Source organism: Aplysia californica, unplaced genomic scaffold, assembly GCF_000002075.1.
Source record: "Aplysia californica isolate F4 #8 unplaced genomic scaffold, AplCal3.0 scaffold00155, whole genome shotgun sequence".
In the NCBI taxonomy this organism is placed as follows: Eukaryota; Metazoa; Mollusca; class Gastropoda; order Aplysiida; family Aplysiidae; genus Aplysia; species Aplysia californica.
Genome location: NW_004797425.1, coordinates 26,711 through 44,459, shown reverse-complemented (window position 1 = coordinate 44,459; position 17,749 = coordinate 26,711). Strand labels below are relative to the sequence as shown.

The 17,749-nt window shown below is 38.0% G+C and overlaps 1 protein-coding gene across 2 annotated transcripts in view; it reads right to left on the bottom strand.

Moving 5' to 3' along the window:
* The window catches only part of LOC101849126, a 45,870-nt gene that overhangs the window by 11,111 nt on the left and 17,010 nt on the right, over positions 1-17,749 (bottom strand). The window contains exons 9-15 of one of the 2 annotated variants that reach the window (XM_005097450.3): positions 16,044-16,112; positions 11,099-11,123; positions 6,922-7,029; positions 5,779-5,909; positions 4,082-4,213; positions 2,882-3,008; positions 1,081-1,117 (exon numbers count right to left, since the gene is read on the bottom strand). In XM_005097450.3, the coding sequence (XP_005097507.2) occupies positions 1,081-1,117; positions 2,882-3,008; positions 4,082-4,213; positions 5,779-5,909; positions 6,922-7,029; positions 11,099-11,123; positions 16,044-16,112 (629 nt within the window). The remainder of the gene's footprint in view (positions 1-1,080; positions 1,118-2,881; positions 3,009-4,081; positions 4,214-5,778; positions 5,910-6,921; positions 7,030-11,098; positions 11,124-16,043; positions 16,113-17,749) is intronic. The other variant, XM_013082010.2, reaches the window with a different exon arrangement.

Below are 17,749 nucleotides of genomic sequence, written 5' to 3'. Positions count from 1 at the left end.
ACAAAGGTAAAAATTGGCAGAAACTTTTTTTCCCAGATAAAGAGAAACAGGTCAGCACACAGACGAAAACGTAAGACAAAGTAAGTACGAGAAAACGAGTGGCAATGCTCATATTTCTAGTGAATTGGGACAAATTCGGAGCTTGTCAAGAATTGAACCTCAAAAGCACACGACCAGCACTTTTTCACCCCCTAACAAAAACAACCCTTTTAGTACATTTAATCGTGTCTGCATATAAAATAACATTCACAGATTTCCGATTTCGAATAACTTACCACAAGAAATTTTTAAAAAAAGAAACTGCAAACAACAAAATTTGAAAAAGAAAAATATATTGCCTGCTGCAAAAGCCTACAGACAATTGGACAAAGAAAGTGTTATCTTGTAGAACTACTTGTTGCTTGTCTTGGGCAATAACGTCATTGCACACCGGACAGGTCCATAAGTGCTCAGTTCCTCTCAGCACTAGCGCTCGTTACACTTCAATCTCCACTTTTATACTTGAAATTGTTCTTTCTACGGCCCCTGACATGTATTGAACCTGTTTGTCCCCGCTATACACCACAAAACCCCAGCCACTCCTCTCACCCCTCCTGACCGATCCATCTGTGTAGAGCACTGGGTCCTCTGGCTTAGAGTGCTCCTAAATTAACTGTCGTATGTCATCGTCGTTAATGACAGCAGCACATTCCAGTCTTTCACAACCCATAGTGATGTGGACGTAGGCCAGGCTTCTAAAACTTCTGTACAAGCACATTTAATTAAATGAATGAGTTATACATTTTTTTTGCCCAGACTCCTTCTTAGATTAAAAAAAAAAATTTGGAACTAGAATTTTTATTTGATAACCATGTTACCTTAGTAAAAGTTTATATAGAATTGAGAATAAAACCCGAATAAGAAAGTGACTGGTCACACAAAGTTGTGACCTAAGCATTTCATAAAAAAGACAAATATATTCAATTGCATCTTTTGCACAACTTGTATGTCTATGTCAGACATGGTGAGGAATAGAACAAAAACCTTTAATGAACAGTGATAAAGCACTATCAGTAATATGGAAATAAAGTTACTGCTTACTCTTTGGAGCCTTGAGGTGCTTGAGCCCTGTCCAGTTCTGAACGAAAGAAGAAAAAAAAAAAGAAGTCATTTTAGGAGTAGAAGTAAATCATTTCGCGTTCCAAATTTCTTTTCTCAGTAGGCCTATTTGGCAACAACCTTTTTCAGACAGGGAAAAAAATTGTTCCTTTCATAAAATTTAACATACAGTCTAGCACACACATGGTGAAATTGGCGTGGCAAGGGAATAGTCTTGCTATGTACAAATTTTACTATGTATGCGTTTTAATTGCAAAGAGGATATACATAAGATGAAAATCAGGACCTAAACATCTGTTCGCTTTTAGCACCTTTCATTACGTGCGCATTTGCTGTGCACGCTAGACTGTAGAAGCATTTACTTTGGAAAGAAAACAATAATTTAAAACATCAATGCTGTGCCAGACAAGTATTAAGTAACGTTCCAAGCCCCACGGATGTGTTCAGACATTTCATAGATAAAAGTAACTCAGAAATTCTTGTTTCCAATAAGACAGAACTGCCAAACAAAACCCATAGTGGACAGAATGCTGATAAAGAAAAAAGAAATATATTTGTTAAAATGTCTGAGGTCAAACCTGCATCTGCACCTGCACCTTAAGGAGCAAGACTGAACACAACCAAATACAAAATATTGCAGGAATTGAGTTGAGTTACACATTACAGTGGTCTCTTTGTTTTATGTTTTAAAATGAGGTTTACAGCACTTTCAACGCAATTAGGTCATATAAGTGCTGAAGATTAGAGGTGTTACAAGGAGTAAAAAACATATAAAAATGAAGAGAGATAAAGGCGATAGATGTTTGATAAGAAAGAAGGAGCAAACCACACCACAGCACCCATCAACCACCCAGTCAGTGGAGTCTGAAGAAAAAGCTCAATGACAGTAATATCTAACTAAGGACAAGCCAAGATAAAAGTAACCCAGACGAGAAGAGGATCTGAATCAAGGTCATTAGAAGGTGAAAAAAGAAACCTTTGTAAAGCATCTAAGTCATGGTCAGTGGAAGAAAGGGCAAGGTATCGTTTCACTGGATCAGAAGGTGGTTTGAAAACTCTCTTCAAGGGATCTGAATCTAGGTCATCAGAAGGAAGGTAAACATATCGTCCCATGGGATCTGAATTTTCTGCAAACATTGGAACATCATTGATGCTTGTCTCAATATGAGTCAACATATGGGTCACTAGTAAAAGCTCAATTTACTGCCACTTCGCTTTCCTTAATTCTAGTCCCACAGACGTGAAAAATCAAAATATTCAACTGACAAATCAGTCCAAAACTGACATCCTCCCTCCTGTGATTGTCTTCTTTCATTGATCTTGCTTGAGTGTTTGTGTAATAGAAAATATTCCAATATGATAAGTCATTAACTACAACTGCAATGGAAAAAGTATGAGAAAGTTAAAGACAGCCAAGGGAAAGAAAAGAAAAGTAGGACCTACCAGTGGAGTCCTCAAACCACCTGTTTTTATTGACTAAAGAAAAGATGAGCTAATTCTAAACAGAAAGGCCAACCCAAAATTCCTTCTTTTGCAAGTCAACACCCTTTAACAACTGCAAAAGTATAGGCAAGCATCACAATTGAGCACATATCCAACCCCCCCCCCCCCCCCCAGTCACATGATAAAGCAAATACAAATGAGCTCAGCAAGAAACTGTTATGGGTTCTTGAGATCCAGTTCCTTATAAACAATCTTTCCAGCTGACAACTAATTAAGACTACACTTACTTTATCACAGAGACTGTCAAAAACACATTTCACTCTTCAGAAGAGCCACTAACCTTCAGTTACCCAATTATCAAAGCTCATTTTGCCTGGCTGCTTCCTGTTAATTAGATTCAAGTTGAGCCTTTTCTCCTCCTCATTAAAAATCTGTGGAGTTGCTGCCAGACTTTCCTTTTCATAGATCTGCAAAAAACATATTCTAGAATTATTTCACATTAAAATTTTTGTACCCACCAAGAGCTAATTTTAAAACAGTTACAATCAAACCTACTCTAACTATCACCTGTCCAAGACGTTCACCTGTACAAATGACACTGTCCTAGACATCCACCTGTCTAAGACGACCACTTTTCTCCTCAACAATGGGTGGCCGTCTTGGACAATTTCAACTATAATGTAATCACTCAAGCAGTTCTGTTAAATGTCAGACCTTTGAGGTTCTTTCTTCCATTTCATCCACAGCACAAGTGATGTTTATGCAGGAGGCCTATTTACCTACAAAAAAAGTAATGTCCCTTGCCTTTCAAGAAGCAACCTGTCATTTTCCACTTGGCCAGGGACAAGACTGAAGGCTAAAAACAGCCCAGCGCTGTAAGGGTTTATTTACCAAGGCATCTCTTACAAGTCCAAAGGTCATAATATGGGACCTTCAGGATAAAGGTTATGAAAACTGGTTGGAAAAGAACCCAAGGAATCTTCAGGTGAAAAGATACAAAGAATCAAACCAGGTACCTTGACAGGAAAGGCATTCACCATACCTAAGGCTACTCCTGCCTTACCTCGGATATAGTCCACAGCAGATTATCCCACTTAACCACATATCTTTTACATGTATCTCATCAGTTATGTTTTGGGTAATTTTTTTTTTTTTTAAACTTTACTTTCCTTTCGCTAAAAATATATATTTTTTAAAATTCAAAAGAAATAAAAACAATACCTAGCAAAGCATAAGGTTGGGTAGGGGTGAAAACGGGAACTTTGGTGGTACATTTTGTTGGTTCATGATGGGGCACCTGCATTTTTCCATAATCAACATTTCATACAAATTATAAAAAACTTTGGCAACATAACTTTCACATTTGAGAATAGTAACTTAATTCCATACCAGATAAGTTTGCTCTCTGAGAATAAATCCCACTACAAATTAGGCCCATTCCCTAAAGACAGTGCTTCGACTTTATAAGACAATTATGACAGGGCCATATCATCAAGGGTTCCTCGTGATCAAAGGCAATCAACCAACTACCAATACATACCTTGACTTTTGGAGTTCCCCTACCATGAGACTTTTCTACATCAGGGCAGATTTCATCTAAGAAAGCCCCTAACTGAGACTTTTTGCCTCCGAAATGTTTCAAATGCTCGTAATGAACTGGATGCGCCTCTTTCTGAAAGAAAAAAACAGGATTATTATTTTTATTTGCAAAATATTCTTGGTTAAGACAGAGACACGCATATCATTTGAGTTTAGGAAGAGTAAACAGAAGTACATTGACACAATAAAAGTCATTTAGTACAGGGAAAAAGCAAGACAGATAGACAGAAACAGCTGACACAAGAAAGAAAAGAAGTAATAATAATAATAATAATAAATAGCATTTATACTGCGCATTTCCATTTCCTAAAAGATGCTCAATGCGCATTACAATGAAAAAGACATCACATCTTAAAAATTAATCGACACAAATGTGTACGTAAAACAAAGTATTATACATATAATATAAATGCATATGTGTAAAATTTTATACCAGAAAAACAGTCTCGCAGTGAGGTTGAAAATGTGTTCACTAAAAATATACAATGCAATATATATAAATTCACGAACAGTCAAAATACAGTTGAAACGTGAGTAACTAGAAACATTCATTAAAACATTAATTCTATACAGATAGAAAAACATTTCCACTCTATCTCTCTCTCTCTGTCTGTCTGTCTCTCTCTGTCTGTCTGTCTGTCTCTCTCTCCCTCTCCCTCTATCTCTCTCTTTCTCTCTCCCTCTCTCGCTATCTCTCTCTTTTCTCTCTCTTTTCTCTCTCTATCTCTCTCTTTTTCTCTCTCTCATTCTCACTCGCTATTTCTTCAGTCTCACAGTCTGGCATACACATGCATATATATCACAGTACATCATTATGACAGGACTTACTGCTGGCACGCTCCAACCACCTGCAGGCATATGATTGAAGTGGTAGCCCAACAGTGACAGGAAACAATAAAGATGACAGACAGTAACTTCAATGGGACAGAAAAGAAGTGATACCTACTGGATATATGTTGTCTAACTTTCCTAGAGAAGTCAAACCAAGACAACAGCACAAAGAGAGAAAATCTGGCATAATATTTCATAAAACCACCAAATAACTTCACTGAATGAAACAAAATAAAATAGCGAAAAGGACAAGCACTTCACGTGGAAAATGTTTAAAAGAGAAATAAATATTCAGGGAAAGGAAGTTAACTGTTTAAGGAAAGACATCAGAGAAATTTACAGGCCTGGGGTTAATATATCCGTAAAAATATTTTGATAAATTATGAACAGAAAGCATTAACACCCTCGCCACCACTGACGTAATTATGCATGAACTGCGCCTGGCCGAATCGGACCACCAACGTATATTTATGCGATGGCAGTACCACTCATTCAAGCCAGTCCGGATTTATTCAAAATTATCCGTTTTCTGACTGCTTGTTCAACACAGAAGAATTCATTTCCTTTCGAATTCACCGAAGCTGTAGCCAGTTTGAATTAATTAGAAGTGAAAAAGTGTCTTTGAAATCAGTATTTACAAGGGATGTGGGCGGCAGCACCGGTCCTGTTGATAGGATCAGCTGGTGTGGGGCAGGTCATGAAGGTGTTAAAATATATTGCTACATTTAGACAAGAGCTACAGGTTATTTTGAGCACATAAGCTCATATTTTCCTCTTTTAGAAACCGAAAAAACCCCACATACATACCATATAATGCAGTCTGTGCTTTTTGCCTGTCACATGAGAGATGCAAAGGTTGATGTCAAACTTGACAACACATAAACTGCACACACACTCAACTCGGGTTGCGCTGTGATATTCTGTGATGAACGACAAGCCTAAGACACACAAACAGAGCAGAAACGTTAACTATTTATTATTGATTTATAACACAACTTTTCTTTTAGTTCAGTTATAGTAAGAGTTTTACGACACTTGCAACACAATAAGGTCATATAAGTGTTGAAGATTAGAGGTGTTACAAGAGAGAAACAGACACAAAAAAGAAGGAAGACAAATAAGGACAATAAATGTTTGAGAGGAAATAGGTTGCAACCCACACAAGAGCACCTGCCAACCGCACATAAACTTTTCTTTGGAGAATCTTTTTGGGAACAGTAAAAACACAGAGTAGTGCTGGATAGCGCATGCAGGTTTTAGTTTGTTTCTCTTAACACAACAGCTTGAAAGATCTAAACAGTTCTGATTTTTAAAAAAACTTTTATCATAGGGTTCAGAATCAAATAAAGGAGAAAAAAAAATCAAACTGATCTGAACATACAGTTTTACTGCACATGAATTTGGAAAATTTAAGGTTTGCCCCCTTTGTTCTTTTCTGTACTAAAATCTACTCCCTTCATCTCTTCCAGTCTTGCAAATAAAACCAGTATCCCCTTTTTACTTTTTTTCAATTTTGTTCCTCCCTTTCATCAAGCAATCCTGTAAATCGCGCAAATTGTCATAAGATGCTTCAAATATCATGCACCACAACATTTTGTCCAATCACAAGTAAACAAATTTCGAAGAGAAGTAACATCATAAAAGGTGTTGAATCAAAAACAAAAAATTTGATATAAATTGACATATGGGCAGAAAAAAGTTGCTTTCTTCAATTTTATTATTTTGACAAGAGCCAGATTTCATCACAATGCCATGCAAATAATCCTTGACAAAATTTTGGTATTTTATGACAAAGGATTATAAAAGGATCACAAACATCAACACATTTTTGCTGGCACATTTGTGAATCCCATGAGTATAAAGGTCCTTACATTCTTTTGGGTGTTTTGTTTCTTAACACCATGACCGAAAACAAATATTCTCTATACCCATCTACATGTCACTACTCACCTAAAATAGGATCATTGATAGACTGTAACTCGCTGAGAACAGCAGATTTTCCTCCATAGTCATTTCCTGCTGGCACAGTCCCCTTTTTAGTCTTTACGGGTGCAGCTGCTGGAAGAAAGCAAAACAGAAGATGGTGAATTACAGGTGTATACACTTTTCATTTTTAGTCTCAAATCATGTTTCGTTCAACCACTTCTGATTTACAGCAACATATAATTTCTTTATCATTTGTGTTTCACCAGTTTATATATCGTGTGTGTGTGAATGTGTGTGTGTGTGTGTGTGAATGTGTGTGTGTGTGTGTGTGTATGTGTGTGTGCGCACGCAAGCATGCACGTGTGTGTGTGTGAAACATTTCATGGGACTGAATGGTCTGTGCGATTCCAAAGAAAATCAGAGAGCATAAAATTTCACACCAAAGTTTTAAGTGATTAATAATAATTTTGTACTTATGCAAATCTGAAGACTCAAAGGACTCTCAACATATTTTCTTTATCTTCACATAATTGCGATCCAACACTAACACACTGTACATGTTAAGGATAACAACAAAGTTGATTGAAAGAGCAGAAATGAAGGGTTTTTGTTTTAGGTTTTAGTAAGAGTCTTAATGCAGTTGCAACACATATTAGTCAAGTAGGTGCCGAGGATTAGAGGCGTCACAACAACTAGAGAGTAACATACAAAGAAAAGAAAGAGGAGAGATAAGGGAGATAGATGTTTGATAAGAAAGAAGGAGCAAAACAACACTCCAGAGCAAAGGATCTGAGAATTCCAGAGTCATGAGCTAGCAGGTGTACTGCTTGTGCCTTCTCACGTCAAGCTGAATTACTGCAGACACAGGGTTAAATCCCTTTTTCTATCATCCTTTTTATCTTTTGTTTTGTCAAGAAACAAAAGAGAAAAAAAAATAATAAAAAGGGAAAAGAACCCCTTGTGGCTGAGAAGATTGACAGCAAATGTTTTACGCTCTATCAACACAGTTTTGATCATTTAACAAAAATTTCATGACGGAATCAAACTCACATCTTCTGCATGCAACAGCAAAGAGCTTTACTATTGTATTACAGATGCCAGTTTGACTGACAAGAGCACAAAACCACGCTATAACTAGTAAATGGATACGCGCGAGCAAAGACTGAAAAAAATTAATAATTGTTCTTTTTCAAATATAGGTCTTTTTATGCCTCCAATGACGCAATTAGATCATTTATGAGGCAGGCTTCCGACCCTGCCTATCAGGGCCAACGCGGGCTGAGAGGGACACAGCATCCAGGCAGAAAGAGCGAGATACTCTATAAAATTTTCTCTCCAATTAGGAACTGAACCTGGGTCACCTGCGTGTGACAGCAAAGCGCTTAATTGCTACACTAGACGCTGGTCACCAAGACAGTTTCAGCTATGACACTGCACAACACAACTTCTGTAAGTCAGTATTTCAATTACTTCGATTCAATATTAACAATGCTGAAAAAAATATAATTGTACACGTTTACGCCATCCACACTTAGATCATTTAAGAGGCAGGCTACTTTCATCTTTCCTGTCAGGGCTATCCCAGCCTGAGAAAGATTCAGCGCCCAAGCAGAGAGACCAAGATCTTGAAGAAAATTCTCCCCACACTGCAATCAAACTCGTGGTCTTCTGCGTGCAACTACGTAATGCTTAAAATAACCACTACACCACAGATGTCGGTTCAAATGGTAGAGGTACACACTTTCCCTTTGTCCACCTTTTATTTTGTCTTTTGTTTTAACAAAAGACAAAAAGCAAATAAAGAAGGAAAAGGGATTTCTTGACGACATGGAGCAAGAAACTACATGTGTATATACCTGTACATCAAATCTCTACAATTATATCGACCAACTAAAACATTTACTGGGGGAGGCTCAATACCTCAACAAGCATGGTTTCTGTCTGTCAACCCAGGGGTCCAGAGTTCGATACCTGGCAGCGTCAGTTTTTCTCTCATGTTTTCCACATCCTGATCGTAGGGTAGGCAGGATTAAGTACCTAATCTTCTAAAGTAAGGACCAAAAATTTCAGAGGCCAGGAGGAGAAGTTTCACACGTTAAACATCCCTCGGAAAGAGACTCAAAAGATGTCCATACAGAGGGAAGTGGGTTCTCATCTCTAGTGCTTAAATAATATATCAAGGGGTGGAAAAACTAGGACACAATATCAATCATATAGTGAAGGAAAAAAGTACAACAGGCAAAAACAGAAGATACAGAGGAATAGTAAAGAACTAGGACCTACAAGTGGCACCCTCCAACCACCCGGTGAGGGAAAGCACAAGCTCAGGACAAACTACCATCGGCATGAGAGAAGATGAGGGCAGTAACGGACATCTTTTCCTCAAGGACATGGTCTCAGATTTCATGCAGAACACTTCTGGTCCCAGAAAGGATATATAGTCAAACCTCGTTAATCAAGCAAAACAGATTTAGGTGAGGCATGACTGGCCAACCACAAGGTGAGACGACACCCGTCTGCTGGGACATTTCAGTAACCCACTTTCAGCACTTTTTAAGGACCCCCCGGGCGAGTGTTGAATTCCTGCGTGCTGTCGGCATAGCTGACCGTTTATGAAGCCACAGCGCCAGAAGAGAGAGAGAGAGAGAGAAGGTGAGATGACAATCAGTGCAATCCTGTTATACCGCCAACTTCATGCTTGTCCTTAGGTAGGTGGTATAATGTGGTTTGACTACGGGTCTAAGGTAGAAAGTAGAGAAGACATTTCCGCTTCCCGTAAACTGTTCAATTTTGGAAAGAAAAACCCATAGATTTAATCCTTTCTCCTTTCCTGTTCACATTCTACACCAACAATGGCTGATCATTTGTGCAACTTCCTGTGCACAGAGTAACTTTCCAATGTTTACTTTTTTTCCCCCCACTAAATGGAGGTAAGAGTAAATTCTGACTGCCGACACTGGCTCCGACACACTTTCCAACTAGACACTTAGAGTGATAGTTTAATCTCAAGCATATTTCTATCAAAGCCAAGCATACCGTTAAGGAAATCCTAAGAGAAGCAAAGCAAGGGTTAAAACCTGGTACAGCATTTTCACTGACTTTTGGCTGAGTGAAACGCAAGCACTGCACATTCTTTTTTGGGATGTGTTGAAGAAAAAATGGTAGCGACTGTTTCCTCTAATAAAAATAAATAAATACAGAATGGCTCAATCACTGCTTATCCTTTACTTTTTAGGCAGGTCATTATCTCCACATTAAGTGTGTCACTGCAGTTTCACTTTTCATAGAATAGACCTTTTCTCAGATTCAGCCCTAACTGTCCCTATTTCTCGTATGTCCTACTATGACCTATCACCCGGTGCAGCTCCCATGAGTTTAAGTTAGTTACCTCAGTTCAGTCCTACCACTGGAACCACAATAAAGGTTTTCAGCCCAACACATTTAGTGAACACTGTAGGTAGTCTCTGAAAATGGTTCAGTTTTTCACACCACAATCAATACCAATAGGTTATATAAGAGGTGGGACCTCCGAGTCTAACGTCCATCTCTGAAAGGACTGAGCCAACTGGGAAATGCGTGTAAAGTGCCTTTCCCATGGACACGTCGAACCGAGCCAAGGCTCTAACCCCAAAACCCGCAATCTCACTATTTCGAGTCCAGTAGCCCAACTACTAGAATCTCAATGCCATTTATGTAGTCTCTGCCTACAACCCATTTTATGGTGGACAAGAAAAAAAAGCATCTTAGACATTTGCCTCATGATTTGAAAACTACTGGCAGTACATTTTCAAAGAGCAAAGAGACAACATCTAAGTTACCTAAAAATAAAGTCAAGATGGACGGAACCAGACTTTGAAATTGTTAAAATATGTACTTTAACAACTTCAAGTCTCGGACGACTTAAACGGAAATAACGTTGGTCAAGACCGCTTGACACAAATAATAACCAGTCAGAAAACTAGACGTCCCCCATAACGAAACCGAATGCGGTACTGATATTTGGGGGATCTTCTCTCTCGGAACTACATCTTGGCAGGCGGACAATGTAAAAGTTCTTTGCAGGAGTTTCTGAGGCCAATCATTTTTCCAAAAGAACTTCAAACCATATCTGTTGTAGAATCTTGACCAATTCTAGGGTAGAAATTTCGCTGTCGTAGAGGGGGGATGGAATTTTGGAAGAAAGGTAGAAACCATCACTTACTGCTGTCTCCATGCTTTGCAACCATCTGGAGGGGAAAAAAATGAAAAGAGTTCAGACAAATGCAATGTAGATCTAGCCGTTGAATAGAATAATTACTTCTTTTATACTCTCTCTTTTTGTATAACCAACTAAGTGATACTTACTTTTTATAACACAAGCCAAAAGTACACCTATAAAAATAAATACAAAATATATGACATTAACTACTAACGAAAAACAAACACATAAATAAGGGATTTCTCAAAGATCCTGCAACAGTCAATGAGATCCCTATCATCACTAGCTTGGAACTGATTCACCCAAATTAAAAATTCCTGTCAATAATTTCTCATTCTTCTTATTTGTAGCAACCTGCTGTCACAACTTCTTGAACTTCACTACTTATTGTCTGTTTGTTTGAGAAAACAGAAGCACATCAACACAATAATGGTCATTTAGTGCTGGGACAAAAGTAACGTAGACAGACAGACAGAAACGACATGCTTGTTTGCTTGAGTACTGAGAAGTACATCGACACAATAATGGTCATTGGTCATCTAGTGCTGGGACAAAAGTAAGACAGACAGACAGAAACAACAGAGGGAAGGTAAAGAAGTAGGACCTACAAGTGGTGTCCTCCAACCACTCACCTTCGCTACTTACACTATACTACACTTATGAAATTTGAAAAATAATTAAGTGAACAGAGACAACTAAACAAGCTCAACAAACATAGGTAATTTCAAAAGCAGAATATTAATACTAGACCTTCCACTTCCACTAAATTGATCTGTCCATCTGTCACAGCAGTGCACGGCAAATCAACATCTTATCCCATCAACGAAAGGGGGCAAAAACAGTACTTAATCGTGACCAACAATGGTCTAATGGTAAAGTATCAGTCAAAAAGCTGTGGCATGCATCTTGGATCAACATTCGGTACATTGTAGTAATACAGAGATAACATTCACTTGATCAGCAACTAAGACCTCAACACAAAGTGATCAATTCATCTGTTGTATCATATCATCAAGACATACCATGGGTTTGCTCCGTCATCTCCATGAAGGCAGCCAGTATATAAAATTTTTGTGATGCATGTCAGTTCTTAAAACAACAGTGGCATCAGAGCGCTATGTCGTAAAAAACGCGGGGTGATGATTTAATCTTGAAGTCCTAAAGTAACAAGTATATTTCAATTCCCTTACACAGATACAGTCCTAATACCTCATCCTGCATTCAAAACAACTTGGACTAAATGGTCCCAAATATATATACTTGGTGTGATATGAAAGTTGGTAATGTTAAGGATTAACATTGCTGCATTTCAGGTATACAACTCTGCAACTTGATCAATGATGCTGCTTTCGGTTTTAGTAAGCATTTTACGGCACTTGCAACACAATTAGGTCATATAAATGCTGAAGATTAGAGGTGCTACAAGAGAGAAATGAACACAAGAAAAATGAAAAGAAATGAGAATGATAGATTTTTTAATAGGAAAGAAGGAGCAGACCGCACCAGAGCACCCACCAACCACTCACAAGCACATCTTGATTATCCAAAGTTTCACGATGACTGTTCTTGAGTAAGATGACTAAAACAAACATGAACTGGTCTAAAACAACAGATACGTGGTATACAGCATGAATACAAAGCCTTCACGTTACCATTATTGGTATGCACTTGATAGATATTTAATCTATCAAACTAAAATTATCCACTGTTGGCAGCAGTCTTGTAAATCCTCAGCGAATAATTTGAGACAGCCCCTTTTACATGCTTCATTTTCCGTCAACCGAAATTTTAATAGTTTGACTTTAATCAACTATACTGTAGTTGAAGCAGGCAAACCATTAAAATTCGCAGTGTGTACTGACAGCAGTCATTAAAACGGTGGTATCAGATGTATCTGTCAAAATTGCAGAAACTTCCAGAGCAAGGCGCACGCTTTGATGAAACTGACCAACAATGTCAGGCTCAACACAAAGAGATGGAATCTCCATTTTCTATTTTAATCAAAACCGCATAAATATATCGCAGCCACGGAACGTATGTATCAGCAACCTCAGTCTTGATAACAATCAAACAGCTGAGCGGGCCCTTTGTGCATATTTTTTGTTTTGTGTTAGTAAGAGTTTTGCTGCACTTGCAACACAATTACCCCATATAAGTGCCGAAGATTAGAGGTGTTAACAAAGAGTAACAAACACAAAAAAGAAGAAGGAGAGATAATGATGATAGATTTTTTAAAGGAAAGGAGCAAACCACATCTGAGCACCCAACAACAATCCATTATTTTTCTCCCTCAACAAACCAAAACCGCTTTTGTTAAAGAAACAGATCATCCGTCTTCACAGAGAACATTGAATGCTATTTGCTTATCCTTCTTTCTTTTGACTCGTAGATTATGAAGAACTATGAAGTACACTTGAAGCCTTTCAGAGTCATTAACCAGAAACCTTCTCTCACAGATATTAACGCAAGCACAGTACTTTCTAGAGGTGTGTAGTGCCAGGGGTCAGGTCTGATTGAATGGGCAAGAAACACCAGTCATTTTCATTTTCAGCTCGTTCATTTTCGTCTGACCGCAGTTAAAACAGGATAAAATGAAATCGCTCTGTTTAATTTCTCAGATCTTTGCATACAGGAAAAAAATTTGGATGACCAACAGAATCTAAAAGCCCATTCCTAAAGGTAACTGCAAAGTAAGGTTCTGACGCGTTTTCTTGGTTGTAAACCTAAAGCGGGTAAAAAAAATAATAGAGGATTTACAGCACACACCCCAAAAATAAATTGTGGATATATTTTCCTCAACACCAGAACTTTTCCCCATTCAGTAAATTCAAAATAATATACCTGAAGCAAAAGATCTCTCCAACTGATTAATGGGCTTTGTTCTCATTATGATTCGCAAATGCAGTCTTGAAAGTTTATAGGGGGATTTTTTGTCATCTACGTGTCTGTGAGGAGCAATACAAGACATGAAAACGTACCTCTGCTCCCAGATCCTTAAAAATGTACTAAATACATTTTTTACTAACTGGTTAGCAGCTTTGAGAAAAGGACAACAGTAATACTGTAATGATAAATACAAAGCAAATTCCCCAAGATCCCCGCATCAACCACCAGCCCCAAGAACGCACCAAATGATTTGTTATTGAAAAGGGTTTTACGGCATTTTCTATACAATTAGGTAAAATAAGCACAAAAGATTAGAGGTGTTACTAGAGAGTAACGAACAAAAAAAAGAAGGAGTGAAAAGGATGACAGACAGATGTTTGACTGGAAAGAAGGAGCAAAGCACACCAGAGCACCCACCCGCCCACCACTCACACGCAGTAAATGAGTTTGGCACAATATGATTCCGGGTTTGACCAAAGCGAACATAAGCATCTAGCTGGTTGGCATTGTGGCATGCTCAAACACGCTTTCAGCTTATATTCGCAAGTGATAAATAAGACCATTCCCACGCAGCTACCATGATAATTTTCACTGGGAGGAATGCACAAACACATGATTGTAATAGAATCACTCGTCAATCATTTATCCCAATCAAGCATTATGATATCATATCTAAAAGGTTTCATGATAACCTGAATCAGACTATTATCAAACTGCTTCTTTGGCAAGCATTCATTCAACCATCTTCCAGTCAGAAATGTGAATACAAAGAAATTTTTTAATTCACATTTCTGACTGACTAAACTGCCACACAACACAATGTTGAATATAACAACAGAATGTAAGCCTGCTGCATATACACTTCTCGATGTACCTAGCAAATGGATGTGCAGTTCAAACAACATTCGAACAGAACAAAAAGGCACTGCTATAAAAATTTAGGGGATGAACCAGTTTTGACCATTAAATGCACACCACATGCTCTGATTTTCTTAAAACGATCAGACCAAAGGCCATACTCTGAAAATATACCCCTCAGCCTGTGAGAAGGGGCCTAATTCAGTTTGAAATAAACAACACTTAATTTTGATTGTCAACAAGAGCATCAACATGATGACAATATCAAATAAACTGTAAGCAATAGATTACAAATTAGTTTTCATTTAAATAGCTGTCAATATTATTTCTCTGCCTAATAGACTTTTTGTTTGGTCTAGGATGATCTACTGATCAGGTTGTTTTTTTTCTTCCTCCTTGCTGCTGGACACAATAGCTAGACCTAGATCTAAATCCTCATCGAAGTATTATTACTCCTGACCAAGTGGATAACAAGCTGCAATCCTGCATGTCTGTTGGGACTGAGAGGGTAAACCTGAGTATATTTGCAGGTCAAGGGATTATCATGAGCCCGTTTGGGCAAAAGTTTTGCGGGGGGGAGGGGGGAGAGATGTTCGTAGTTCATTTTACTATCCTCTTCAATGTTATCAAAACTATACAGATCGCCATCATGAGAGAGACTAGTCAGGTAGGACTGGATTCAAGCCTGTTTCGCAAAAAGAAAACTTCGAGAAATCGGTGGAAAGAGCGCCAGATTCAATTGACCATCACTTTCTTTCTCGAAGCTCGTTAGCGAGAACAAAAAACAACTACCGAACCAAAAGTCACGGGGACGACGTTAGTAGAACGAGATTTCCTTGATAATCAGCTATGGGAAAATGCTGATCGCGAATGATCAAGAGCACAAAACCATCAGGCAACGGTGGTCAATTTAAGTACACGGGTGGGTTCGTACAAGTTTGTTTGTTTTAGTAGAGGTTTTACGGCGCTCGCAACTGCATAAGGTCATATGAGCGCCAGAAGATTAGAGGTGTTACAATATAGTAACAAACATAAAAAAGGAGGGGAGATAAGGACGATAGATGTTTGAGAGGAAAGAAGAAGCAAACCACACCAGAGCACCCGCCAACCACCCACGTACAACAAGTGGTTATGGTTAATCTATTGGGAGTGGGTTAAAGAACCATTGTGGTGGGTTCCAGAATTGATACAGCACAATACTCACATTTTTATGACCTTTCCCCCGGAGATGATCTCGGAAGTTGCCCACAGATGTAGTCTGAACTCTACACAACTGAAAAATAAAAATAAATTAAAACAAATATTGCGGGATTTGATAAAACAGGCCAAAAAATTTTTTTAATAACAGGCTGAATAAAAACCACAAGAAAGAAAGTCACAACATCCACAAGTAACCAACACAAAATGAAATCATTTTGAACATATTCCTGTTGTAAATCTCCTTCCAATCCCATTTTGTCATTCAGAAATAGGCCTAAAACTCAAAATTTTCATATAAGAACTTCAGTAAGTAATTGCTCCGTCTTTGATACCATCCACAAGCCTGAGCAAAAATTGCAAGCATAGTCTTAACTTGTACCAACTTTTTTTCTGTTTTTTGATGGATGAAAGCGAAAGATCTTGTCAGTATATTAGTGTTTTAGCGTGCCTATAAACGGCTGCTTGCACTGTATGTTTCCCAGGAAGTTGAGGTTGTATCAGAATGCCCTCAGGTCTGTTAGGGTAATAGTATAGATTGTGAAGCGCATAGAGCTTGCGGTTGAGCGGGGATTTGCGCAAAAAAATGCTATCTATTATTATTATTACTATTAAAGCACCGAAAGCCAGTTATGAAAAAAGGAGTCCGCAAAAAATTTAACAGAAATTCTGCAAAACATGCGTATTCACTAACAATTTTGGGCTGAAAGAAGTAATGTTTTAACAGCCTTGACAGCTATGATAAAAACTCCCAAGAATCGGAAATTGGAGAAACTATCTGACAGCACTCAGCTAACGCCATGTCAATGTGAACAACCAAAATCATACAGTCCATCACATACACTAACACGTGTGTCACGACGCGCTGGAATAAGGCGATCATCATTTTTAGTATATGGAATTATTGGTATCACCATAAAGCTGGTTTACTGGTCTTGCTGTTGGTGAAAAAAATATATATCCATCTTGAATAAAAGTAAAAAGACATTTGCGACTGAAAGAAGTAGGGGTTTCAGAGGTAAAATTATCGAGAAAATGGCTACTAAAGTTCGGTGACTTCCATAGCCTGAGAGTCCTTGGAAATGGAAAATTTACATTTTTGTGCCTTTAATCAATGTTTTTCAGTAAAATCCACACCACGGAAATGTGATTTTAAATGGATACAAAAGGTGTTGATCCAAAAAACAAAAGTTCAAAAACAACTGGCTACTGGGCAGAAAAAAGCAGGTTTCCTCCAATTCACTATTTGGATGGGTGTCTGATTTCACCACAATGCACCACGTATGCCCTCAGTCTCCAACAAGTGCCTCAAAACCTCTGAGGCACTGATAGTATTTTATGCATGCACTCTCAGATTTCAACTGAAATCTATGCTATGTTCAAAGTCATTGGTCATAGTTTACATTTTTACAGCTTGTAAATTGGTCTTATTTCATATATATGTCTTTTGTGGGCTCTGTAGAATCTATCATAAACTCTTATGGTAGATTTTTAATTGATGTACAAACATACAGTGACTGGTTTTTTTAAAGAGTATAAATTCATCCTGACCATGACAACAAATAACAAGCTCCCTTTGACATTTTTTTATCATGGTTCTGCGCAAGTGAAATTGTATTTGAAAAGGTAAGTTTCTTTGGTGAACAGTGTGTTATATTTATTACTTGTAAAATTGAATGTCCCCATTTTTTTATACATTAAAACAAATTGAGA